Raw genomic sequence first — 26,867 nt, forward strand, 5'->3', positions numbered from 1 at the left:
CTGTCTGGTAGTAGACTCTGATGCTTTAACACGCTGTCTTCTCCTCAGCCTTATACTTTTCTTGGGGTTAATTCCCTTTTTTCTGTACTGCTTGATCACAGACATGGCATTTAGTGTCAGAAGTTCTAAAATGTGCTGCTACTTTGTTGTGGGTCTGTGACCAAGTCACTTCATGCCTGCATTCAGCGATTTGTTGACGACTTGCTGTGTGCCAGGCACGTTGCTAAAGGCTGGGCTGCAGCAATGAGTAAGAGAAGGAAGGAGAGGAAAAGATCACAAGAGACCATGTGTTTGACCTCATGGAACTTACATTCAGTCTCCTGACTTAAGTATCTAGAAGTCCCTTAAACACTGGACTTCAGCCTCGTTCCTCTTTATTTTTCTTTTTTTTCTTTTTAGTCAAATAAGTTATAGAATAATCTCCTTTTTCTTAAAATGGGATTCATGGTAACTGCCTCACATAGGTTGACTTTGTTCCCCCAAGGCTCGAATGAGGTGTGTGTTAACAGTGTGTGTAACCCTAGAGCATGTCTGTGAAGCATTGATTCCTGTCATCAGCCAGACGTGGTGCCCTGGCTCTTTGAGGTTCTTCGTCGAGCCGTGCAAGGCCGTTCTACCTGTGCTGACTTCTGCAGGCCTTTTGCTCCAGAGGTGCTTACAGTCTGTTCAGTTCCTCACTGGGAGGGAGGAGAGATGATTTTCTATTTGTGGGATGAATCCTGTCAGTACAGGTCATCTCGGAGCTTCTGGCCACCAAGAGATGCTCCCTGTCCTTTGGCCCCATGATTCTCTAAACCATGTCAGGGCAAGGACCCTGGAATGCAAGTGTCTGGAAAAGGCTCTGTCTCATGTCTGAATCTAAGGTTGTAGTTATGAAAACGTGACAAGTTAGAGAACTGAGTTGAAAACATGTGACCCGAGATATACCCCCCACTTCTTTCCTTTCGAGTGTTCCACGGTGCAGGCGTGGACCCTGACTCAGAGAATCCTCCCCGTGAGTGGGCTGCTGGGAGTGCTCAGAGCGCTTTGTTGCCCTTTCTGTCCAGCATCTGCTCTGGACGCTGAGAATAATGTTCGCTTTGGGTCTAGAACCACAGCAACAGAGGAGAATGGTCTTGGACGCACCCAGTTTTGCGTGGTCTCAGAAGGAAGCCAGGCAGGAGTGGGCACCATTATTACTAGGATGAGAGAGTATCTAAAACTACCGTTTTTCGAGAAACAGCCTGGGGTAGTGATTAAGAACTATGTTGAGAAGACTGGATGGTGACTCCTGACCCTACACTTGTGTCCTTGGGCAAGTCACTGACCCTCACGCAGCCTCAGCGTCTTCAGCTGTAAGAGGGGTCCCGCGGTGTGGTCTGAACTCTTTCTGTAATGCCCGCCTCACAAGGTTATTAGAGGATTACATAAGTTCACATCTGTAAAGTGTTTAGCATGATACCTGGCGCAGAGTAAATACACAGTATGCTAAATTATGCTAAGTCAGCAGCATAATTCCACCAACTGAGACACCTGTTCCGGAGTGTTCTGAGCAGCAGAGGCTGCCGTGGCCAGGCTTGGGCTTTTCATACCAAAGCATAGATCTGTACACACGAATGGAAACCACCAAACCTTCTAGTTGGGCCAGTTCTCCCTTTGCTTTGTAGATTGTCCAGTGTCTAAATTTCCAGTAAGAAAAGTCAAAAAGTTTAAATGGACTGAAAGCTGCTTTTTAACGGGCTCTTCTTTATGGAGGCTCAACCTCAGCTTGCAAAGACATGAACAGGTTTCAAGGTTCTCTTTGGACCTGATTGAGGACTCAGGAGAGATGCATAATTTTCCAAAGCAAGTGATAAAAGCTGCAAGCCTGTTCTGATTTCACATGGCATTTTTGACAGGTAAGCAGAGTTTCAAAAGCTCAGAGAGCGCAAGGATTTCTGTGACCCGGGTGCTCTAAATAGCTCCTGTAGTTGTGAAAGAAGTATAACGAGCTCTAATTGCACTCTTACTGAGTTTACTGACATTTATGGGTAGCACAGAGGACACCTCACAGTTAGACAGTTACTTTCTTCCTTATCAGTGTGTTCCGATTTCTGAAACTTTGTATTTGCTGAGCAAGAAAGGGCCGCTAATCACAGATTAATTAGTGACGGACAAATGAATTCCAGAACAGCGATCACCCTTGGAAGGCTTCATCCATGTAGCGATTCTGACAGATCGAGCCCCTGTGGTGATCCCAGAAGTGTTAGGGTGCTCTCAGATCAGCCCTGCACCGTGGGATTTTCCCGAACAGACTCCCTAAACCTCCAGGGTCAGTCGGCTCTGATTAAGCTGCAGCCTCTAGCACATCTCTGCAACGTGCTGCGCAATGTTACTTCTTGTCCGTGTGCTCACGCTGTGCCAGGCGTCCAAAAGAAAAAAAAAAAAAATCCCACTCTGGATAAGCAATGAAATGCTGAGACTATTAAGGAAGAGCCCATAGAATAAATGTCCAGCTTTCAGCAGAATCCAGCGTTTTTGTTATTTCTCCACTGCAGAAAGTTGAATGGTGGTACGGGAGGGGCATTTGAGGAGGTGTGGATTTGGGTATCAGTGTAAACCAGCCCAAACACAATTTTTCTTTTTCATTGTATATTTGCCATTCGGCTTTTGCTTCTCTCTTGCCATGCAGAGAAAGGTACCAGCTGTGCAAGACTGAAAATTACAAGCAGTCGGTGAAGTTAGCCTAGTAGCAGTGAGTGATCAGAGCAGCCCAGAGGTGGCGGTGGCTCTGTGCTGGGGTCTTGGTGGCGGAGCCAGCGTTCTCCCTCGGGCTTCTTGTTGCGAGGAGGATTGTTTTTACTCTGCAGTCAGAGCGTCAACCCATCGTGCCTTAACCCTCCAGCCTCACAGTTTGCTGAGGGTCCTTAAAGCCTGGAATCCAGAAATGCCGCTTAAGCCACCGTCTCTCTTTCTCAAGGCTCCCAGAACTGCCAGTGTGCGTGTGTCAAGTTCAGAGCTAGCAGGCGTCAAGATAACTAAGTATCGTCAGGGGAGGGCGAAGGCCTGCAAAGCCGCCATAGAAATGGGAATCGCCGGGTGTTCCCAGCCCGGCCCTTTCTGATTTACGGGAAGATGAAGAAATAATTTTGAAATTCAAAGTGGAGAGACTCACAGATTTGGAGGCAGTAATTAAATGCCATATGTTAGCACTAACACATTGAAAAGTTGTTAATTAATTCAGGCAGCCCCGAATCCAGGTGTGACTTTGACAGATCGTACACCCGGGTGTTAGCACAGACTCACAATTAGGGATTTTTTAAAAATGAAGTTTCCATTCCCCTAACTTAAAAAAGTCACCCCTTGTACTTAAAGGATTAACCCTTTCTCCTTATGCCGTGGAAGGAGAACTTTAAATGGCCACTGGCGTGGAACCCCTTTCTGTTCTGTTGCTGTCATTATCGACAGAGGGGACCCCATCTACGCAGTGCTTGGTTCATAAAACCATTTCCCCTCATTCATTCACTGGCTCTCCTAGAGGAAAATGACTTTACCCAGAGGACAGGGACCTTACCTTTTAATTATTTTTTTTTAATTCCCCTAAAGTGGCAATAGAGTACAATAAACATGGATTCATTTAAGTAATTGACAGTCTTGTAGATTAAAAAAATAAGTGAGGGCCAGGCGTGGTGACTCATGCCCATAATCCCAGCACTTTGGGAGACTGAGGTGAGAGGATTGCTTGAGACCTGCCTGGGCAATATAGCAAAACCCCATCTCTACAAAAAAATTTTTAAAAATTAGTGGGTTATGGTGGCACCTATAGTCCTAGCTACTTTGGGAGGCTGAGGCAGGAGGATGATTTGAGCCAGGAGTTCAAAGCTGTAGTGAGCTGTGATTGCACCACTGCAGTTCAGCCTGGATGACAGAGCGAGACTCTGTCTGTATTTTTAAAAAAAGAAAGAAGGAAAGAAAGAGAGAGAGAGAGAAAGGAAAGAAAGAGAGAAAGGAAGAAAGAGAGAGAGAAAGGAAGGAAGGAAGAAAGAAGGAAAGGAAAAGGAAAAAGAAAAAGTAAGATACCAAGTGCCTATAAATACTTAGGAAAAACTCACCATAGAAAGTTATCAAAAATTGATGAAAAAGTTAAGTGAATTCAAGATAACTATATTTATTTAGAACGTTTACAAAGCTGTTAGGGATCTTTAGAACGGGAATCCTGGGAATAAATTTTATGAATAAATTTTCACTGGAAAATCAAGAGAACTCGAGAGGAAAGCTGGATACGTTTAATCATCTGCATTTGCCGCTGAAGCAAACACAGCCCCACTGTGGGAAGCGCAGAGCGACTCCGGCTGGTGGGATGCTGGTGTCCAGCGCTCCTTCCATCGCCCGCACGTGCACGCAGAGACACACGTTAGCGTTCCGAACAGCAGGCGGATGATGTAGGTTCCCATTGTTTATTAGCCTAATACTTATTATTTTAAAAAGTGCGAGTTACTCTTGCCTGGCTGAGTTTACCTTGGCGATGGCTAAGAAGTCAGGATTTCTTAATGAGTGGTTTCCATTTTCTTAATACTCATCTTAGGAAAAAAACGTTTTTAAGCTTACTCAGGAGCTGCATGTGTAACTTACCATGGCATCTCCCTGAAGCTCAGAACCTGCAAATTGTTTTAGCTAAACACCATAATTACAGGTTTACCCGTGAAACCAAGGACCAGGCGGGAATTTCTCATGTGCTTTTGTTTAAAAGCACTAAAATCAGATCTTCAGGGTAAGAAGAAATACAACAGAGTTTTTACTCTCCTAGAGATGTCTGCCATAGTTTGCTGGGGGTAGGAGTTGCAGAGAGAGAGGGAAGGAGGAGTCTAGAAGTTTCCCCTCCCTCCTCTGCCCCATCTCAGTCAGTTCCATCCCCTTTCTCTTCCGGGGAATAATGCCACATCCTTCTGGTGCGTGTCCTACCAGAACCTTCCCGTGCTTAGGAGCTTGGGCCCCAGAGAGCCTGCGGGCGTCCTGCTGTTGGAGCCGTAGAGGCTCTGGCCTGCGGAGAGCTCGCGCCCAGGGGACCCCGTGTTTCTGCAGCTCGGTTGTGCTGGCGCTGCCCGTGACTTGCCCAGCTTCACCAGGTCCCAGTGGACCAGAGGTGCTTGACATTGACATACTCTGAAGGGAGGAAGAAGTTGTTCTTTATCACGTACAGGAGGCCAGGTCCTGGCACCCTTCCTCCCTGGACTCAGAGCCCGCGACGCCCGTGGCCACATCTACTTTGCGTCTCAGCACAAGCCCTGGCCGCTGGCTGCTGCTGTCCTTGTGTGTGAGCCCCTTCCAGGCAGAGGCAGCAGAAAACAGGGTGTGGTGCCCTGAAGTCAGGCTGCTCTCCCATCCCCCACAGTCCCCACATGTCCCTGACTCTGAACCCACCTGCAGAGGATCTTCTCCCCCTCTGCTCCGTCCACACCCGGCCTGTGTGGCTTAGTCCGGCTTGAGTTCCACGGCCTCCATCCAGCCTTTCTCAAGCGCTTTGGTGCACGATTCGTGATTCGTAGTTTACGAGTGTTGTAGCATTGGGGTCTCCAGCCTCCAGTTTCTCCACCTGGTCTCAGGAGCCGTCCCGAGTGTGGAGAGAGGCTGGGCGCAGGGGCTTCCGCACCCCACTCCCGCCCCCCGCCGTCCCCCGGTCCCAGGTGCACCAGGCAGCCCCTCCGTTGCCAGGAAGAAGAACAGTGTTTAAACCTTCATTTCACAGAAGACAAAACTGAGGTCCTCAGAGGTCAGCTAGCTGGGTCTTTCTGCAAGGTAACACATGAGATGAATGGCAGCCCCTCACGGCCACCGCCCTCCCCGCGAGCCTCGACGACTCCTCCGAACTCGGAGCAGCACGTGGGGAGGTGCAGGCCGAAGGCACCCAGGCAGGTCCCTCCCCTGCGGGCTTGGCGACCTGTTTTAGAGACAGAGCATCCCTCACGTCTCTTCCAGTTCGAGAGTCTATGAGAAGGAGCTTTCAGCTTCGCTTTTAGGCCCTTCAAAGCTGTGCTGTCCCATGTCACAGCCATGTGTGGCTTTTTTAATTAAATGAAATTTAAAAATCACTTCCTTGATCAGACCAGCCCCTTTTGAGTGCTCAGTAGCCACACGTGGCTTTAGCTGCTGTGGGGGACAGCAGATATGGGTGGCGCTGCTGCAGAGGAAGCCGCCGTGTGACGTCTGTGACGTCGCCACTTCCTGAGCACGCCTGCCCGGCTCCGGAGGGCACAGACCACGTACCCTAACTTTGCTTCCGGAAGCAACTGGCCCCAGTAAGTCCGGAATCAGGAAGGGTTAAATGAAAATGAGACACTTACTGTCCAGGGAAGGGGTATAAAGGAAACAGAAATTAAAAGCCAATTAAATAGCAATGACAAGATTGTAATACGGATGTAACACAAAGGTTTACACACAAGTGACTCGAGGCCGAGCCCTTCCCCTGAGGCAGGACGCTCTGTCATCCCTGGTGCACCGGGCTGTTTTTCTTCTTTTTTTTAATTCTCAGAAATGGGTTGAAATGAAACGGTGGACAACAAGCAGGACTTATCCCCATGGGTGTCTATGATGTCCTGAAAAAAAGGCATCTCTCCTTAAAAAAAGACTTTAAACATTGTCCTGACGTCAGTTCTAACCTTGCCTTCCAGGCCAAATGTAGGTCAGGTATCTTGAGCGGAAGTGTGGAGATTTCGAGGAAAATCTCCCAGGTCATCTGAGGACCTGCCTTGTCTTTCCCCTGCTGTCAGGGTCCACGGTGTGAGTTTGCATGTCACTGTCACGATACCCCCAAATGCCTCCGTGTTCAGCAAGAATCCTGCCTCCCAGGGTGAGAAAGAGTATCGTTCCCTCCCGGTTCTTCTACACAGGGGCGAGCGTGGGGTGGTCGGAGGCGCCTCTCGAATGGCAGCAGCCCGGCTCTCCTACATGGGACTGGCTCCTCCTCAGCTGTGACAGACCTGGCTTGTCACAGCCAGGCACGGGGACTGGTCAGCGCTGCAGAGCCCAGGCCATGGGGGGGAAGTGCTTTCCTTGCTCTCCAGACAAACGAGGCTCTCCCTGGTCTCTTGTTCTTGTCTAGATCAGTAGAGATACAGCCACTTGGAATAGGGGAGAAGAGTGTCGTCGTCTCGTGAAGTTTATTCCTGCTGCACCCCCTCCACTCCTGTTGTGCTTCCTCCCCTGGCCTTTCCCTTTGCCTCTCCCTTGAGTTAAAAGAACATCTACAAAACACCAACATGAAAATGTGTATCCAGAAATATCTCCATGCAGCAGTCGTGGGTTAGCAATTACACAAGTGCTTTAAAATTTTAGTAAACACATCGCTGTTAGTTTCTGAATGGGAAGCTGCTGTTAGTCCCTGTGCCCTATTAAGATGTTTTATTAGTAATAACGAAGCGCACAGAGAGATGATACGTTCAGAGGGGGCCAGGTGGGAGGGAGAGGCGATGCCGGGCGTGAGGCAGGGGGAGGGCGAGCTGGGAGTGAGTCTCGGTCTCACATGGCTGGGACCTGTTTTGATGGGGTAATGAAGCATTGATTACAAGAAAAAAGATAACATGGCCTCTGCTCATTCATTATTTTTATCTCCTAGCCGTGGAAGACAGAAAATTGTTCATAGGAATGGTTTCGAAGAAGTGTAATGAGAATGATATCAGGGTGATGTTCTCTCCGTTCGGCCAGATAGAAGAATGCCGGATCCTCCGGGGGCCCGACGGGCTGAGTCGAGGTGAGTGTGCCGTCCAGAAAGTCTCTCTCCTTGAGTGCTGATTGGAGCTCTGTGTCGCAGTCCAGGTAGATGTAGGCACTGCGTGCAGCAAGAGGTCACCCTGTAATACGTCCCCTGGGATAAACTTGAACTTTTCACCGTAGCTGAAATGATCACCTTTTATTTCTCAAGTTGAGAAGGTCTTAGTGCCAACATATTAGCTCAGATTGTCACTGTCACACGGAAAGCAGACAGGCTGCCTTACCGGGCACATCCCTTTTCATCTCAGATGGAAGCCGATTTGGGGGGGCAAGGAGGAGAAGTGGAGGATGAGAAGGGATATCTGTTGTTCCCATCTCAGTGTTCTGGCTTTCTGACCAGGCCTGAAGGAAGCGTTAAGAGTGTGTCCTCTTCTCGGTGACAGAGGCCGAGAAGAGAGTGTCAATGTCCACAGGCAGCACAGAGCACACACAGACTCACAGTAGCTGGGCCTGCCTCGGGGTACTCGAGTTTTATTTCAAAGAGCGAAACTCCTGGCATCCCGAGCCCAGGGAGTTCTTTAAGTGACAGAAAATGACCTCGTCCTGAAGAAGATTGTAGGTTCTTATTTGCCACCATGATAGATGCAAAAGGTGCAGCTCAGAACCTTGATGAAAACCAGTATTTCTGCAAGCAGCGACACAAGAGTTGGAAATAACTGTTCTCTGTCCACGTTTGCCTCCCCTGTGACAATGCCACACGCCTCCTTCCTTAAACCACTCAGAAAGGTTGATGCTGAGTGTTAACAGTGTCTGGCTGCAGCTCCCCGAAGCCATCCAAGGTGCAAGTGTACGTGTAAAACACATTTTCCAGTTCTTATAAGAAATACATATTTTTGCAACATGAAGAGGTTTTCCTTCTGTTATTACTGTAGTTAGCAGTGCAGTTTATAGGGGGCTAGTTAGAAACTTAGTTTCATTCTCAATCTCTGGTTCTGGGCCAACACTGACTCCCTAAACCACATGTTGAAAGATTGGGTCCTAAGTATCAAAGCAGTAATTCTCACCCCTCTCACTCGTTTGACCTAATTTCAGCACCATGGGAGGAAGAAGATTTGTTTTTTTGATTTTTAGACATGGAGCTTCACAATGTCAGCTGTTAGAATTGAAGGCCCAGAGAACAAAAGTTCCACCTACAGCCGCCCCCAGAACCCCAAAATGGAGGTAGTCTAGGAAAACCAGCAGGAGGTGGAACAATGCCAAGCTTTGATTCCTGTATTTTCTTCTGAAGGTGGTTTAAAAAAAAAAAAGAAGAAGAAGAAAAGAACAGGGAGGGTGGCATGGAAATCACACTTCATGCATTCTCTAACAGTTCCACAATTCTCGTTATGTAACACTCACTGAGAAGGTGTGATTCTCTAAACACTGACGGAGACGTGATACTGAGTGTGACCCCTGAATAGCAGACTGGGGGCTGGGGCGCATCGGGGTCGAGCCCGACGGTCCAGCGTTAGACTGCACGACCTCTGGTTCCTCACAGCTTCACCTGCAGGAGGATCCTAGGAGGGCCGTCCTGGCAGTTCAAGCCAGGAGAGCGTGCGGCCACTCCCAGTCATCTGGTTTTCCTGCAGCCGTGATGCCCGGATGGCCATGCAGGCAAGGCGAGCCGGGAGAGAGAAGAGCGTGGGAAAAGGCAGTGTGGCTAAATGAAGAGCCCAACATGTCCAAAGACATGATGATGTTTTTGTAATCCCTTTTCTGCTGCCAGCTGAGTAATTAGAATCCCTATTATCTCCCGTTGTTATTCTCAGTCACACTGCAGTGTTGTCACTGCATTTTGCATTCCCTAAGGTACAGCCCCGAGAAAAGACTAAAGAAAAGCGCTTAAATTAATCACAGGGAAATTTACAGTGGCTTAGAGGTCAGTGAACCCGGAACTCGGAGATGAAATGAAACCTAATCTTAGTAACCGTAGTCACTTCATTTTCCTACCTCCACACCTCAGTTTCCCCATTCGTAAATGACAGCAGGTAAGATACCCGCCCTGCTTATCTCGCAGGGAGTCACCAGTTAGCCATGTGGTAGCGTTTTGTGTGAGCATACCAGCTGCACGGGGCCGCGCAGAGACCTGGAGTGCGAGGTATGAATGCTGGCATGGTCTCTGGCCTGGCCGGCTTGCGAAGTGGCTGTCCGTCTCACTTCCCCCTTCTGTCCGGTGGGGACAGGAATGCACCTCAGTGCAGACTGCGGCGTCCAGGGCTGCCTGAGCACACACTGGTTATTTCTGCAGATCACATCCTACAGCAGCTAGAACTTCCATGGGAAAGAGCGGGACACACAGCACTTAAACAAGAGAACTTGGCTAATTTGATCTGCCATTTAGTTGATTAACCACACTTGACACCACACGCAGCCTGTTCCTGAAACAAGTTATGGGAGCCCCCTCCTCAATATTTTATGCCAGTGCTGGCTCAGTGTGAAAAGGAGAATGCTCCTCCCTCCCCACCTTTTTTTCCCCCCAACAGAAAAGTAATTTCTGGAGAACTGATGAGAATTCCCTATTGCAAGAAAAGAAAACACTCATTTATAACCATTTGTTCTGAAATATGAAGACAGACAGTGGTACGTTTTTCAATTAGCAGGACCCAGGGACTCCTGGCTGCAGGGGCCTCCGCCCGAATCAGTGCGTTTGTTAAAAGAACAATTCTTTCATGCTACTATTTTGCTTTTATTAAAGTATTACATTTTTCAATCAAATATAAATAAACGTCTCCCATTAGTGGCACTGCAGATAGAGCATTTCCCTTCTCAGTGGCTATTGCTGGCTCAGCTATTTGAAAAATAAATAAAAATTAAGTGAAACGAAGGCTCGGCTGCTCTGAACAGTGCCTTCTAATACAAAAATCAGGGTATGAACTGTTCAGTAAGAAAGTTTTTTAATCAAACTATTGGATTATGAGGGAGAGGTGCATTTGAGTGGTTCAGTTTTTCTCTTCCTGCCCTTGCCCGGTTCACCTACAAGAATGAAGACAAAGGAGGCGGCCAGTCGAGCTGGCTCCCCCACGGGTTTCTAGTGCCACTTCCTGTCTGCCAGATCAGTAGTTTTAGTTCCTCTCCAGAAGGCTCCTTGACTCAGTCCCCCGCCTGCATTAGCGGTGCCCTGCCAGGGCTGGCGGGCCCCACGGCGGTGCCGATCAGACCTCGCTGCGCTTTCGGTTAGAATCATGGTCTTTCTCTCAAAAGTCAAGATCTACCTGTTGGCAAGAAAACATATTTTTCAAGTCGCATCATTACTCACAACACCAGCCTGTGTTCCTGGACAGACTCCCTCGGGAAGGTGTCATGACTCTCTACATGGAGAGCACCAGGCACCTACCAAGCACCTGAAGCTGCTCAACGCACACTCCTGTTTGTCCTCACTGGAGGCAGGATGCTCACGTCTAACTACGCGTTTCCCTCCTTGGGGCCGGTTACTCACTCTGCCATCTTCTCTAATGTGGAAAACGTGGTCTGAGATGCTTTTGAGCAACGTGATGATACAAGGAGTGTTGTGCAGCAGCCGCTCAGCCCCTGGTGCCTGCTGTATTCGATGCACCGCGAGCCCACACCTGGCCATTCAAATGAGGTGTTTGCTCTGAGAAGCAGAGCTTGCGGCTTCTAAGCCCAGTGTACTTACTTGACTGCGTCACCTTAGCATGTAGATTTCCTCACATACACACATTCTCTCCTGTCGTCCCACAGTCAGAATGGGCTCTCTAGGGACAGCTGACGGGGTTTTCGGCCCCAGGGCGGTGGAGTGTCTGTGATCTGGACACAGTGAGGAAGTTTATTTCATTTTTCTTCCCCACACACTGGAGTCAGATCTTCACTGCCATTTAAGGTAACTTTCTGCTTGCTTAAGAATATTCCAGCTGTGTTTATGGTGTTCCAACATTCCCGTGCCAAAACCCTTGACAAATGAATTGGCAATATTTTCAGGGATTTTGGAGAGCACGGACTGGATTTAGCCATTAAATCCTCATTTGTTTTTGTCATATCTGATCAGGATATGGGGATGAGGCTTTTGACTGTTAACACATGTACGCAGGGAGGGCTCAGTTTTGATCACATTTTAGCTCTGCCTACACAGTCCCTAAACAAGCAGATAATGTGGAAACTGTTATCACACAGCCCCTGGATTACTGACTGTATTTTGCCCTCCTGTTCTCAGTACTGTCTTCCAGTCTCATCTCAGCGATGAGATTTTGCCACCTATTAAGTAGGTCCTAATCTGAACCAAGCCTCAAATGTCAAAAGTGAATGATGTTTCCCTGCCAATTTTAAATAAATTAGCCCAACATCAGGGATGGTGCCTGAGAGTATTATAATAATTTTTATGCCCCAATCGTAGACTGGTAGCATATATTTAATAAATCAAATCCCGCCACTGCTAAAAAGATACAGCAAAGAAAACTGGCTGCACTAAGATCTTTCTTTGGCTAACTAGGAATTTATAAACAAGTTTTCCGTAGGTCAGACGCTCCTTCATGCTGCACAAGTTATTTTAAGTTATGCTGCTTTCAGTTGAAATATAGCAGGCTCCTGTACCTCTTTCAGAAAAAAAAGTAACAGAAAAGCAAAAGGGCCTGGCATTGTTCGTGCTTTTAAAAGCGCCTGCACTTTTTCTTGGGGGGGGGGGGAGTAGGGGGGTGTGCAGAGCAAGAATTCATCTCGTTATCTCAAAATTTCCTTGCAGCTGAGAAATAAGGTTTAACACCTGAGTTAAGATATCCTTTAAGTTGAAATGACAAGCATAATAGATGTGTTCCAAAAATCTCTGTGGCAGGGCCACGTGCTTTCCTTAGATCGTGTCTGTAGGAGGAAATTACTTTGAGAAACTTTTCCCCAGTCAATCATTTATCTGTTTTAGCAGCAAGAAGGCAACCTCACTGAAATAAGAGGAATCCAGCTCCTTTCATTTCTATTAGCAATCTGACATCCTGAAAGTGGAGATAATAAATAATTGCAAAGGTAAATTACAGATTGGCCACATTTACAGATGGATTTTTTTTTTTCCTATTTTATATGTTTGGAGGTTTTAAGAGAGTAATATACATGCTGTCTTAACTAAAACCCCTCCCCGGCAAAAGAGAAATAGGCACCTTTATTTTTTGGACACCTGTATCCTTTTTTTTCCCCCAGCCTAGTTTCTCCAGCTTTTTGGTCAGTAGCCAGAAAACTGATGGCTGAGACAGTCTAGAATAGCTAAGGCCTGACCCTGGAAGATCGGAGCCATTGTCCTTTCCAGACCCAATGAACTCTACTGCACCCAAAAGCTCACTTTTAGTAGGAGAGACGGACAGCCGCAACCTAAATTTTTTTTGTCCAGTGGACAGCCTTCTAGTTGGCTTGAGAGAAAAAGCTAGCGGCCAGTCTTAACGTCAGGGGCATTTACGATCCTGTGTTAGTAAAAAGCCACAGATTTCAGGGCCTAATCCTAAAGCCACCAGTATGTTTTCTGTGGTGATAAGAAGAAAATGAAAATCTCTCCATAGGACTTATAATGAGCTCCTGTTTTAGAGAAATCGCAAAGGTTAACAAGGTACCATTCCAAGAAACATTTGGTTCTGAAGTTGCTTAACTTCCCCCAGAGTGGCACAGAGAGTGACATTTTTCAGCATACACTCCCACTTGATAAATGACACAGTAATTTTTTTCTCTTAAGTAACTGAACCACAGTACACAGTACAGAACTTGACAGAATCCCCTAAGGAGACCGCTTCCCCCTTACTGCACCACTGCCAATAGGATTAAAAGGTTAAAGAAGTCATCAGATTTGTCAGATCAGTTTTTTGGATGGGGTAAGAATTGCATAATTAGAAGCATCAGTCGAGTTTTTAATTGCAGGTTTCGTAGAGGAAAGGGCACTGGTTCGAGTTTATAGAAATGTAATTGTATTGTTCTATTGCTAATACTTCTGAGACCTGTTAATTGCTGCATCTTTCTCATCACTAAGTTACTGACCCAAGTTCTGCTTGTATGAAATTGTGGTAAATGCATAAACTGTGCCTTACGGATTCGTGGTGACATTTTACATGTTTTTTATGCATTCTTCACCTCCATTTGGAAACTGTCAATTTGGCACATGTTCCTGAATAGTAAGAGCAAATGGAATGAATGCAACAATCTTCTCGACGATTTACAAGCAGAATTAGTCCAGGCTTCGCATGGTTTCAAATATATCTCCAGATTTGCTTTTCTTCTCCACTGGAGTTCCAAGAAGTAGAAAAATTAAAACCTCATAGCATTATTTCCTCTGTTAATAATGTCGGTGATGATCATGATGCTTCTGAAGAGATGTTACCTTGAAGCAGATGGTAAATTTGGACTCTTATCATCTTAGAGCTCAGCATCAATATGGAAGCCAGTAGAGGTACTGTCATCTGTCTCACACTCTGTTACACACATCGTCTGGATGCCTTATAGAAGGCCACAGAATTGCTTTTATTGATGACAGAAGCTGCAGTCAGTCTAGGTGCAGGTAGCGTGTTTAAATAGCAAGCTGCATCAGCTGCCATGCTATCAGAGAACCGTATGAACCTGCTCTGCATTCCTAGCGAGCCGGACTTCATGCAGGCTTCTTAAGACCATCTTAACCAAGAGGTGAATGTAAGATGAATTTCCCATGTACTGAGAGTTTCTGTGTATTAAAAATTACAGCATGATGCAAAAAAAAAAAAAATGCATTGACTTATTTTCATGACTGGATGTCGTTGTGCTTTGGGGGTGATGGGCAGGCCTTGCTTTCTCTTATTGCTGTTTGATTAAAAGGTGCCACTGCAGGATTGACTTGATAATCTCACCAGGTGCCCATGCAGAGCAAAAGAAGGAAATAGATTTCATGGCTCACAAATTGATTTGCGTAAACCAAACAATCTGCTGGTTGTTTGAATGTAGAATGTTCTATTTTGCTTATTGGCCACAGGGGCAACAATCTTACATTGTTGATGCCAGAATTCTGCTTTCATGCCTTCACTCCGAAATGACAATAGGCCTCAGCCTCTCAGTGTTTAGATCTGCTTCATTTGGAAATCTTTTAAGTAGTAATAATAATAATGTTTTGAGGAAATTGAGTGGAACACTGAATTATTCTCTGATACCTAAGTTCATACTGTGCACGGCTAAAGAAGCCGAAAATCAATGCACTTTTGAAGTCATTAGAGATCATAAGTGAAATAAGTCTGTGTTGCTTTAGCTAAGCTTTTACTGTGCTGTGGTATTATTATAAAATCAGCCTGAATCTGCATTAATTTCACAGTCTTTTTCTCTGAGAAGCCCAAGGGTGCATGATGAATAAAATGTAAATCTGAGAAGGCAGTGTTTTTATTAGTGGAAAGCTCAATGAGCCATGTAGTTGGAGCGATGACCTGCATGGTGGCCAGCGCTGGTACAAGAACCAGGAACAAGCAGTGCAGAGTCTGGTTAGTTTGCAGCACAAGGAAAAATAGGCATGGAACGTTTTACAGATCTCACAGTGGACATTCAGAGAAATGTACATTGTCTTGTGTATGTCAGACTTCAGGTGAAATCTCTGATACATTTCAGAAATGCACAGCTTTCGAAAGTCATGAAGGTTTTGATGCAATTAAAAATTCCAATACAAAATTTTAAAGTTTACTGTATATGCACTGTTGAATATTCTTAGAGTCATAGAGCATTTGTTTTGTTAATAATTACTAAACAGCTTGTAACAGATTTTGTATATTTGTTTGAATTTGAATAGCATCAGTTTATATTTCTACACCTATATATTTTTTGAACTACCCAGAAGGGAGCAGATATATTTATTTGCTGACATTTTGAGCTCTTGAAATTTATTTGCTAATTTGCCCTTGGTATGAGAATTTTCTTATTTGCTTCTTAAAAAAAAAAAAAAAGTCAAAGGTAAAATTTGAAATACAAAGCCCTGATGTGTGGATGCCCTCAGTAAAGATCACAGGCCAAGGAAAAAATGGAAAAATAGCAACTTTTTATTTTAGAAAATGCAAACTAGATCTTGCTAATTTCAAACCCTGTGGCTAAAAACAGTACCCAACTTCCTCCCCTAGTTTCCATTAAAAAATAAATAAAACTAATAAATAAATAAATCTTTCTGCTTTGGTCAGATTAGCAAGTCAGCACTGTGAATAAAAAGCAAAATAAGATAAAACCAAAGAGAGAAGTTGTTTATTTTTATGTACTACTGAGAACAGTGTCGTCTTGTGGCAGTTCTCGTAGACTGTGTTGGTTTAACAAGCGTCCAACCCTTTTGTCTTGTTGTTTTTTGTCTTTCCTGCTCCCTGTCCCCTTGTTTCCCACAGGCTGTGCGTTTGTCACATTTTCTACAAGGGCAATGGCACAGAATGCAATCAAAGCCATGCATCAGTCTCAGACCATGGAGGTACTGTATCATCTGCCCTTTCTTTGTTTTCTTTGTGCAAATGATGGGGAATGGTAAAGCAATTCTCTCCTGTGTGGATTGTTCACATGACAATCACAGATTTAAACTTTCACCATCTCGATTTTCATTCATTCATATTCATTCTCATTCTCTTTCTCTCTCTTTCTCTCTGCATTTTTCCCCTAATGACTTGAAATGCATTTAGTAAAAGCTTCCACTTGCTCTACAGTTATTTTTGGAGCCTTTTATTGCAGCAGCACAGGTCCAGAGATGTAAAGTCATGATGCACTTTAAGCAAAGTGTCATTCTGGACCTAAAGGATCGAATACATCCCCCCGCCCAGCGTTGGTACGGATGAAACAGTAACAGCCCCCGCCCCAAACTGCAGCTTGTCCTGCACTGAGTCACAAGGTTCTTCTTGTTATGTGGGGCCAAGTTACTTATAATGAAACAGAATTGCGTTTCTGCGTCATGAATGCTGGAGAAAGTTCCTACTTCTCCCACTTCATTTAACAGTGAAAATGCTAATTTATGAGAGTCCCCTGAAAAATGAGATTTGTCTCCTTGCTAAAATAAATGAGCAATGACAAAGAAACATAAAGGCTCAAATTCGGTCTCCTAATGAGAGATAGTAGCTTTAGGGGAAGATAAACACACTGGTGTGGGTGTCCACCCACAAACGTAGATAAATGGCTCTGTACTTACAGTCTGTGATTTGGGTCATGGCCTTTCAGAATTTTGCACAAAAGCTTTCCAAGAGTGATATGCCGTTACTTCTTCTGTATTGTCTGATAGAACCATCTGGGAGTGCATGTTCTGCTGTATTGTGTACACTGTATCTTTGTGTATGGGTGAACTTTTCTGGAGGTGGCCTTGTGGTGTTACTGAAGCTATGTTTTCATATTTTTTTAAAAATTTTTTCAATTTTATTTAATGTACAAAAAAACTTTTTATGGATTGAGCTTCTCTTTTGGCCCCATTTCGTTGGGGTTTTATTTTTTTTTTTTTTGTTCGTTTGTTTTTGTTTGTTTTTTGCAATGCTGCCTCTCCCAAAGCATGCTGGGAGCTAAGTGATCATTCTGCGTCATGTTTTGTGGGCAACTTTTTTTATAGTGAATCCAAAAGGTGGGTGCAAAGGGGGGGAAGGAGTGTGCATGGCATTGTCATTCAGTGTTTACTGTACTTTTCTGAGTTGTGATATCAGCATTGCAAAGCCTATTGTCTTTTTTGAACATTCATTTTGACTTTGATATTCCTAACATATCTTATATAATCAATGTGTTTTCCTTTCAGTGCAATGCATTTTTAAGACACTCACACCCCCCTACCTGAAGGCAAGCTCAGGTGAAAGTCGGCCACAATAGGAAATAACTAGCAGGATTTACAATACCTAGGAAATCTAGTCTCGTAAAACACACCGTGACGTATGTGATAATGTTTTGGGTCCCCCTTTCTCTTCACTTAGGCTGCCCCGTTATTATGGATTTCCAGCCACATCTCAGCCTGGAGATGACAATGGAAGTGCTATTAGGGAAAACAAAAAAGTCTTTACCTGTATTTATCCTCCATGTATGTGTTTCATTCTTAATTATTTTTATTTCCGTACTTCAGTGATTTGTCCCCATATTGGTCTCCCTTTAGATAATTTTTTAACCTAAATTCTCTCAACTCTGTCAGAAACATTGCCATCCCCATCGGAGCCCCCCGAGTAGTGATCACAGGGCCCCAGAGAAAGCTTACGGAGCCCCTGTTGTCCTGTGTCACTGTAGAAGTAGCGTTCAAGACCCTAAAGCAGAGCTGGGCGTGACCCAAAACCAGGGAAGAAATAGGATCTCACAATGGGAAGAATTTGTTTAGAGCAATGGGGTGTATTTTAGACACCCTTGACCCTTTATACATATCTCTCTTATGAGAAAATAGAATTTGGTGTGCTTGTTTTTAAAACCGGACATCCATGCTTAAACAAACAAGGGGCCCTCAGAAGAAGAAATTTCTTCAAGAAAACGGACATTTAAATAGGTCATATATTATGCAGTTACATAGTTGTATAACTGAAGTTGTTTGTTTTTTTGTTTTTTTTTTTAACTAATTACATTATTTTCAGGACTCTGGCATACATCTTTAACCAAGATGTATCATCTTACTCAAAAGGATGTGAATATTAAAAGAACAAGGTCTTGAAAACAGCTTTAGATTGTGCTTCTATTTCTTCAGTCCCCCTCACACTCTCCCCAGCCTGTTGGCTCTTTCATGGTTTACACGAGTCTTTTTAAAGCCATCATCAGTGGCCTAACTTTCTGCTTTTGTATCATTTTTTAGTGTTTAAGGAAGAAAAAAAAACAATAAACGTACTGTGAGGAGGAGATGCTATAATTTGTTACGGAACAAATTTGACGCAACTATAATGCCTTTTCACACAGAACCCCTTCTCTAAATCATTTTTGTCCTCAGAGTGTTTTGCTTTCCTCAAAGTGTTGAAGTGCCGAAATGTGGAGCAGATAAAGAAAAATGAATTATAGATTTTTTTAAATGATGGAAATATTACTTTTATGCAGTTGACTGGCATGTAAGACCTCATGACTCTGCCTGCTGTGGCCGAAGACCCATAGGCTGGAAATCGAGCCCTGAAACAGTCCTCTCATTTTTCTCACTTTTTTTTTTTTAATTAACAGACCTGATAACCTCATGGATTCATAGCTGTATCCGCAATAACTACCCACAGTGATAAGGGGGAAAAAAATGCAAGTTTGTTTTTTAGAAGAAAGAAAAATGACCCAAAGGCAGCAGAAGGGAAAGGCTCATTTAAATAGGAATGTAACATTTCTGAGAGGGGGGAGAGAGGTCTGTTACCATGCTGAGCTCCAGTAAAAGTTTTTATTTAATCACTTGGGTAGCATCATTTCTTTTTACCTCAGCAAAACTGAGTAGCTTTAACTGCGATGCAGTGTGGGAGGGGCGCAGTCTTCCGAGACTGGCCAAGGGACACCTGCCTGGAAGGTTCTTTGGAAGGAGGTCTTCATGCTTGAGGTGTAGGCCGTTACTCTCTCCCCCTGACGATTTTATCTTCCGCAGAAGTGAAGTCTCCCTGTTACATGGCCTTTGGCCATTTCCTTCTCACTACCCCTATTCCCTGCCTTCTAAAGGAAATTAAAACTGAAAGAAGCTGCTGGAATGGTGAGGTTCATTAGGGGGAGAAGCCAAGTAGATCCTCCTCCTGCCATTTAAGATCGATCCCCTGTGACTAGAACGTGTTTCTGGTTTCTTGGGGTTTGCAGTAGCTCCGGGAACTGCAGGCAGAGTAGACGTGACGTGGAAGGAAGGAGAGAGACCTTTCCGGAAACACGTGAACAGTGACTTGGGTCAACGCTGGTGTTCTCTGACGATCTCCTTCCTTCCGCCACGTTAGTACAATGAAGCCAGCTCGTCCCTTTTGTTGCTGGATGCATAAGATTCCCACAGTTCCACAGTCCAAAAATACCTAACTGAAAATTGGAACGAGTAAAAAAATAAATAAATGAAATAATGGGAGACGTTTTCATTCCCGTTACAGTCTCGCCCTTTTGTCGTCCGCTCACCTGTGCAAACACGCAGAGACGAGTCTGTCTTTACGACCAGCGAGCCCCAAGCTTAATGAAAGGCTGTGCTTGTGGTCTGTTGTCTCAGAGGGGGCCCTGGGAGGTCGGAGGGAGGCTCGTGGAGAGAGGAGGACAAGGCAGTTTATTAACCAGAGCCAGAAAGCAAATGGCCCCACCGACCACCCGATTCCCCCAAAGAAACCAGTGACAGTCTCTGGAAGTTGCTGTCGGTGGGACTGTTGAGAGAAGAAGGAATATCAAACCGTTTTTACACCGTTTCCGCCCATGCCGTGTGTGCCGAGGCAGTTGCGGGAGGCAGGCCCCGTGCAGACTGAGCGCCCCGCGGGGATCCGAGCAGCCTGTAACCCCCTCTCCGCTTTCCGCTGTGTCTGACCACAGGGCTGCTCTTCACCGATCGTGGTGAAGTTTGCGGACACTCAGAAGGACAAAGAGCAAAGGCGCCTCCAGCAGCAGCTGGCACAGCAGATGCAGCAGCTCAACACTGCCACCTGGGGGAACCTGACGGGTCTGGGCGGACTGACCCCGCAGTACCTGGCGGTAAGTGCGGGAGGCAGGCCGCGGCGGTGCGTGGCCCTCGTGCCCCTGAGCGCGCCAGAAATCTCCTCTTCCCTGCATTTTGAGTCTCAGGAAGTTTTTGAAATTAGCCTTTATGCAGAATACTTTTGCAGCTTAAACTGATTAGCATAAGAATGGGACCAATTTAATTCTTGCCCGATGGAGGCAGGGCAGAGTCCCGCGGGCCACACTTACGCCCAGGATTGGAGTCCGGGGATGCTGGGCCCCCGGGGCTCTAGAGCTCGCTGCCCGGCGGGTTAGCACCTGGCCCACCAGGACCGAGGCCAAAATCTCCTGCAACTTTCATTCTGTGATCCTGGGTCTTCGCATTGGCACTGTGTTGACGAGATCAAGTGTTCCTTACTTCATCTGTTTGAAACCAATGAAACTAGATCCTATTTCAGCCCAAACAGACCCAGTTCTTTCAACCATCCTTTACATTTCGTGGTTTCTCAACTTTCACTTTCTTGTTCCTTTGTGCTACCCCTTGGCCAGTGTCGTTACTGAGGTACAGTGTGCAGAATGCAAAACAAGTCCCCCAGTAAGGTCTAAACAGGACAGAGTAGTGAGCCCTAGCATGGCCTCGACGACAACAGCCCGTGGTGGCTTCAGAGTGGCACTACAGTCACCCCTGTGAGGCGGGGGCTGGAAGGCAGAGCACGCTCCTGAGTTGTGACTTAAACCACTGCAAAGCCCGCTCCTGTGCCTCGTCTTTCTGCTTTGGAGCGTAAATGCTGGATTTGACATACGTAATTCCATACTGTGAATTCGGGCCTTTATTCCAGCCTCTGAGAGAGGGTGTGTGTACGTGTGGTGTCCTGATTCTGTCGCGTTACATTTTAGCTGTCCCTCTCAAAACTACATTCTCCATCAGCTTGGCTTTGTAGCAGAAGCTGTACTGTTTGGTGAAGTGTCTTCCCTGGTACTTTTTTTTTTTTTTTTTTTTTTTGTTTTTTGAGACAGAGTCTCACTCTGTTGCCCGGGCTAGAGTGAGTGCCGTGGCGTCAGCCTAGCTCACAGCAACCTCAAACTCCTGAGCTCAAGCGATCCTCCTGTCTCAGCCTCCCGAGTAGCTGGGACTACAGGCATGCACCACCATGCCCGGCTAATTTTTTCTGTATATATTTTTAGCTGTCCATATAATTTCTTTCTATTTTTAGTAGAGACGGGGTCTCGCTCTTGCTCAGGCTGGTCTCGAACTCCTGAGCTCAAACGATCCGCCCACCTCGGCCTCCCAGAGAGCTAGGATTACAGGCGTGAGCCACCGCGCCCGGCCTTCCCTGGTACTTTGAAAGGTCCGATTCTGCTGCTTGTGGTCCAGATGAAGAAAGGGAGGCCCAGAAAGGTTAAGTAACTTTACTCAGGGTCACACAGCTGCTGGTGGCCCACAGATTTCACCTGTGCGTGTGCCAGCCAGCTGCCCTGTCGCCTCTGAGAGGACTGGGTGTAGGTGGGGAGCCCAGGATCACGTCTGTCCTTCCCCCACCCTGACCCTGCCGTGCCCTCTGGGGTCTGTTCAGTGCAGCTTTGCTTCTCCTGTCTTCGTCAGTGTCGTTCACAAAAGCATTGACGCATTTACTGTGACTCATACTTTGTGGCCATGTCTCCGCCTTATCCACAAAAATACCATGAGAGATTTTGTCAGGTGTCTTACTAAAATCTGTGTAAGCTCTGCTGTCTTTTTCTATCCATCTAAAAATTGTGTTAAAAAAGGAAAGTCTAGCTTAACGATAATCTGTTTGCACACACTGGTGCTGTCGGAGGGCCCATGCACCATTGGTGGAGTTGTGCGTACCAGAACGATGTCCACCCGCAGTCTTCGGGGACATCTCCTGTGCCCCACGGCTCGTAGACCTCTCTGGCACATGTTTCTGTGACATTAGGGGAACTGGTCTCAGCCTCACATACGAAAACATGCTTTCATAAGCTCTGGCTATGCTTTCTCCTGTCAAAGCTTCGAGTCTTTCTCGGTTGCTTTGTTCTACGCATTTCACTGGAAAATGCTTTTCTCTGAAGGAGCCCGCGGTTGTGCTGAGCTGCAGATCCTGCCCTGGCTCAGAGATCGGTTATCTGTGGGACAGTCCTTAGTGGCGGTTTAATGGCGTCCAGGGGTCTCCACTTACCCCAATAGGTGTTAATCCCTCAGACTATTTCCAAAGCTAATTTAATTTTACTTTAATTTTTTTTTTTAAACTCAAGTGTGGAAGGGCTTGGGGCTTGTAAACACAAAAGAATGGGAAGCCCAACACATCAAACCTGGCTAAGATGTTTCTATCACAGCGTCGCCCCAGCTTCCCCCACGCCCTCTTCATGCCTCCCTCTCCCTGTGTGGGTGTGAGAGCGTGCGTGGCACACGCCTGTGCACACGGAATACCCAGTTAACACGTTCCCAGGAGTCAAGCGTGAGTGAACACTGTGCACTCTATCTCGGCATTAGTGCCTGTTAATGCCGTGTCCCGTGATACCGTTGCACGTTAGACTTGGGTGTGATCGGCGTGGATACTCCACACTGCCTGACACTTCTGCTTCAGCTGACAGATGCCCTTTTTTGAGTCGTATCCAAGTGTAGAGTTTTTCATATTCCGCTGAAGAGACCTGTCCTTTCCCAGAGGATCAGTGTTATGTTTTGCAGAGCTCCAAAAACATTCTAAAAGCTCTTTTTCAGGAGTGAATTCATCTTGTTCTTCCTAAGCACATAGTGTTGTAACAGTGTTTCAGTACTAAGTTGAGTAAATCTATGCCCTTCCGCATCCATGCACATTTGAACACAGGAGAAACTGTATGCTTGCCCCCACCACAAACTATAGCCGTAAATCCAGCCCAGCACTCCGTAGAGCACCTCAGTAAACCTCCAGTGCAGCTGAGCGGGACTAGTCTAGGAGCACTTGGGGACAGAAGCCACGTGCCTTTATCTTGCGGCACCTACTGATGCTGCGTGGCAGGAGAAACGTGGTTCTGAATGCTCTAGGGGAAAATGCAGACTTTTGCACAGGTATATGAATATCTTTTTAAAAAGACTGATATGCTTAAAATGAATAGCTTTGAAGTACATAGCACCAGATAATGCCAAGTTTTGACAAGCAGTGTTCCGCTCTGCCAGGGAAGGCCATCTTAAAAATGGCTGGCCATTGACTGGGTCGTACAGTTCCGGCTGTACCTGTGTGTTTGCGAATAGGTGCATTTATGTCTGTGGCTGTCGTGATGTTCTTGATGTTGGTCCCAGAGTCAGTGAACTCACGTGCTCCTATTGAAGGATGAAGGAAGCCAAACTGCAGGAGAGTAGAGGAGATGGGGGAATGGGCCTTGATTGACAGGGATGAGTTATGGTAACTGCGAGACGGCAGAGAGAGACCATTAGTCACACTATGTTGGTTTCAGTAGATTTAACACCTGATTGTTAAAAAGAGTAAATTGATTAATTGTTGGAAGGCGGCAGTGTTAGTGAGATTCCCAGTGCCGCTGTTTCTTAATAGAGATCAGACACTAATGGGGATTTACAGCCCCAGCTCTGGGGACCTTCCGTCCATCCCTCGGCAGTGGCAGCCACCTCTGTAAATGTAGAGTAAACTGAATTTGCCCCCGATTCCAACAGGAAGCTACTTTGTCCTCATCTCCACCTGGTTCTGACTTTGCACTTTGCTTTCTTTGGCAGCTTCTGCAGCAGGCCACCTCCTCCAGCAACCTGGGTGCGTTCAGTGGCATTCAGCAAATGGCTGGTAAGTCACGAAGCTGCCTTTCCTTTCCACTGCGCCATTGTCTGAGTTTTGGGTCAGTTCGGAGGGTAAAGAAAAGGAGAAAGGAAAAAGGAGGAGGAAGGGTCATGACCAGACCTGTTAGCTTTCCGTGGAGGTGATAAAATTGGAATCAGCTGCCCTGAAGGGGCTCTCCTGCCTCTTGCATTTCCTACCCACTCTTCGCTGGGCCTAACAGCTATCAAACGAAGACTGAGAATTCCTGCATCGTGTGTGTGTATCTGTAGTCTCTAGTCATCTGTTGTTTTTTTAAACAGGATTGATTACTGGGAGATTTCCAGCAAGATTCCTATATCCAGGGCAGCCAAGATGATTGACGTCCCTCTAAAATTTTAATAATAGGCAGTCAATAAAAATGTTCTGACCTCCATAATGAAAGCCAGGATCGCAGGCCTATCTTTGATGCGGTTTGCAGCCCCTTGATAACGACAGACAATTAACAGGGTGCCTTTTTTTACGTTAGTGCCCCAGTTGATAGAATTGCGCGTCAGAAGCCTTTATGTGAAAGTGTAATCTTTGTTCTTGAGAAAAATCAAAGTGTGACTGTATTTGAAAGCCGGCTCATGGAAGGATTCCTTTTTATAATGAGCGGTGCCAGGAGTCACCGAGGTGCGGTGATTAGTGAAAGGTCACTCCGACTGCGCCACCTCCATGCTGATTTCCTTACCTAACACGGGGCCAGGGAAGGCAGCGCGTGCGATAAATCAGAACACAGGTGCCCATTAACCTGCCGTGAGGAACGGTGAGAAAGCTTTCTCCTCGTTTGATTCCAAAAAGGTGGGGGGGAGAGGGCAAGGAGAAGAACAGATTTTTGGCATATTAGGATCGAGCACAGTTTGTTTTAATCAAGGACACCCTGAATCAGTGAAACGAAACCTGAATGTGCAGCATAAAAGCCGGATTTATCTGTCCCTGTAAAAATTCCTTTTTTCCACATTGCTTTTCTTTCTTTCTTTTTTTTTTCCTTTCAAATATGTAGCCTTGTTTTTTTTCTTATTTCACTGTGAATGAATCTGGGAAGATTTTCCATGATGTTTCTGCCCATGTGTGTTGCGTGACGCTCAGCCCAGCCCTCCACGGTGGCCCAAGGCTAATGGCAGCTCATTGTGCAAAGGTACAGAGTGGCCTGCAGTAAAAATACTGCTGAACTTGTCGTTGGGCTTTAAATCTGTTGCGCTGACAGCTTGTTCTGTTGTAACACAGCTTTTGGATTATTAGAAAAAAATATCTTGAAGTGACAAATAGTTAAGTCATGCAGCAATATCGTTACGAATACAGTTTGGGAAACTGGCCTTGGAGCTAAGAATCAGACTGAATGTTTATTTTTAATTCTACAAAGAGAACTGGAGAGACGTGTGTAAAATATGCAGGGGGGTTTCTGTTTTAAAAGAGCGTTAGAATAAATGCTAAGGTTCGTCACACCCCTCAACCACAGGAGAACTGTTTTGCTTCCAGTAGTGTGGACCTGCCCAGATCTGAACTGAGGGGCTTTCCTTAGAGGAAGCCTCAGGCTCTCCCACTCCCACAGCTGAGTTGTGCAGAGAGGGTCACTGGGTCCAGAGGCTACTGCCGATCGTGTCATCCAGGGCGGACAGAGTGTCCTGTCACTTTTCATTAGGAGGCGTATGCCCCCGCCACGCCAGCCGTAGGTCTGGATACCAGCATGCACGTGCTCTGAGCCTCGTTTGAAAACTGAGGGTATCTGGGAGTCCTCTGAGGAGGAGCTGTGGACACGTGGCTCATTTAAAGGCATTCTGTAAATGCTCTGTGCTGTCCAGTACACCCATTTCTTGGGCCTTCAGCATACTCAGTTCAGCACCTTAAGCCTGCACAGGCTGCTGTATCGGATGCTGACCATTCCATTATCTGTCATCATCTCGAGCATCTTAGAGTGTTGGAGATGTAGTTGTCCAGGCTGTGCACGCTTGGCGATTTCTGTAACGGGTACTCTTCATTCATGTGGAGAATCAGGTCTCATCGTCCTGAGTATTTGAAGCATTATAGTTCAGAGTATTTTTCCCCAAATAAAGTTACGTGGCCTGTTCTACTCTTTTGTCCCAATAGTAGGGCTCAACGTTTGTCCTTGTGATTAATCTGCACCCGTCGTATGAAGTGATCCTGGTGGGTTGGTGGCAGAGGTGACCTCTGGAAGCAGCTGTCCCAGCTCCTGCAAGTGTGAGGGGGGGTCTCTCCTCTGTGTGCCCTCAAAGCTCCTTCCTTCGTCCCCCCCTCGCTTCTCTGATACTCCCGCGTCTGCGGTGCTCCAGGAGGGCACGGCCTGGCGGCCCACCGACTCAGCCCTCACTCTGAGAGCTGCTCGCGACTGCTCTCGAGTGGATGCGTGAACAGGGTTGTAAATGGACGTGCGTAAATTTATATTTTGGATACATTCCCAACGGGCCTTGGGTTAAGTGCCTGGTTTTTGAATTAAAAGATTTGGTTTTAACCTTATGTATAAACCAAAGGAACAGTACATAAACTAATGACAGAATCTTTGCAAATGAGTTGCTGGGATTTGGAGATAGTTTGTATGATATGAAACGTAACGAATGCAGGAGGAGCCATGCGACGGTGGCACAATGGGGGAGGACCCGAGAGGTTATTCATCCCGGAACCCACCGGATGCTGAAAGGCTTGCTGAGTGAGTGGCGGTGTGGCGTGGTAGGAGTAGGCTCACAAAAATCCAGTTATAATTTTTGTGTATTACAGTGACATGTATTACAGCCTCCACATCCAAAACTGCAGTAGTCCAGCCTCCAACACTATCACCAAAGAGAGTGAAATATCTTTTCATAAGCCAATAATACTTTGTTGCAAACAACTCTCAAAACATAATGGTCTATCCTTCAGGAGACTGAGGTTTATAGCTAGAGCCTAAAATGC

At 46.1% G+C, this 26,867-nt stretch overlaps 1 protein-coding gene across 2 annotated transcripts in view; it reads left to right on the plus strand.

The window, feature by feature from the left end:
• Positions 1 to 26,867, plus strand: part of CELF2 (CUGBP Elav-like family member 2) — a 293,960-nt gene that overhangs the window by 214,268 nt on the left and 52,825 nt on the right. For both annotated transcript variants that reach the window (XM_069458926.1, XM_069458927.1), the window contains exons 5-8: positions 7,571 to 7,705; positions 16,002 to 16,081; positions 20,056 to 20,214; positions 23,885 to 23,948. In XM_069458926.1, the coding sequence (XP_069315027.1) occupies positions 7,571 to 7,705; positions 16,002 to 16,081; positions 20,056 to 20,214; positions 23,885 to 23,948 (438 nt within the window). The remainder of the gene's footprint in view (positions 1 to 7,570; positions 7,706 to 16,001; positions 16,082 to 20,055; positions 20,215 to 23,884; positions 23,949 to 26,867) is intronic.

The sequence above is a fragment of the Eulemur rufifrons genome, chromosome 25, assembly GCF_041146395.1.
Source record: "Eulemur rufifrons isolate Redbay chromosome 25, OSU_ERuf_1, whole genome shotgun sequence".
Taxonomy (NCBI): Eukaryota; Metazoa; Chordata; class Mammalia; order Primates; family Lemuridae; genus Eulemur; species Eulemur rufifrons.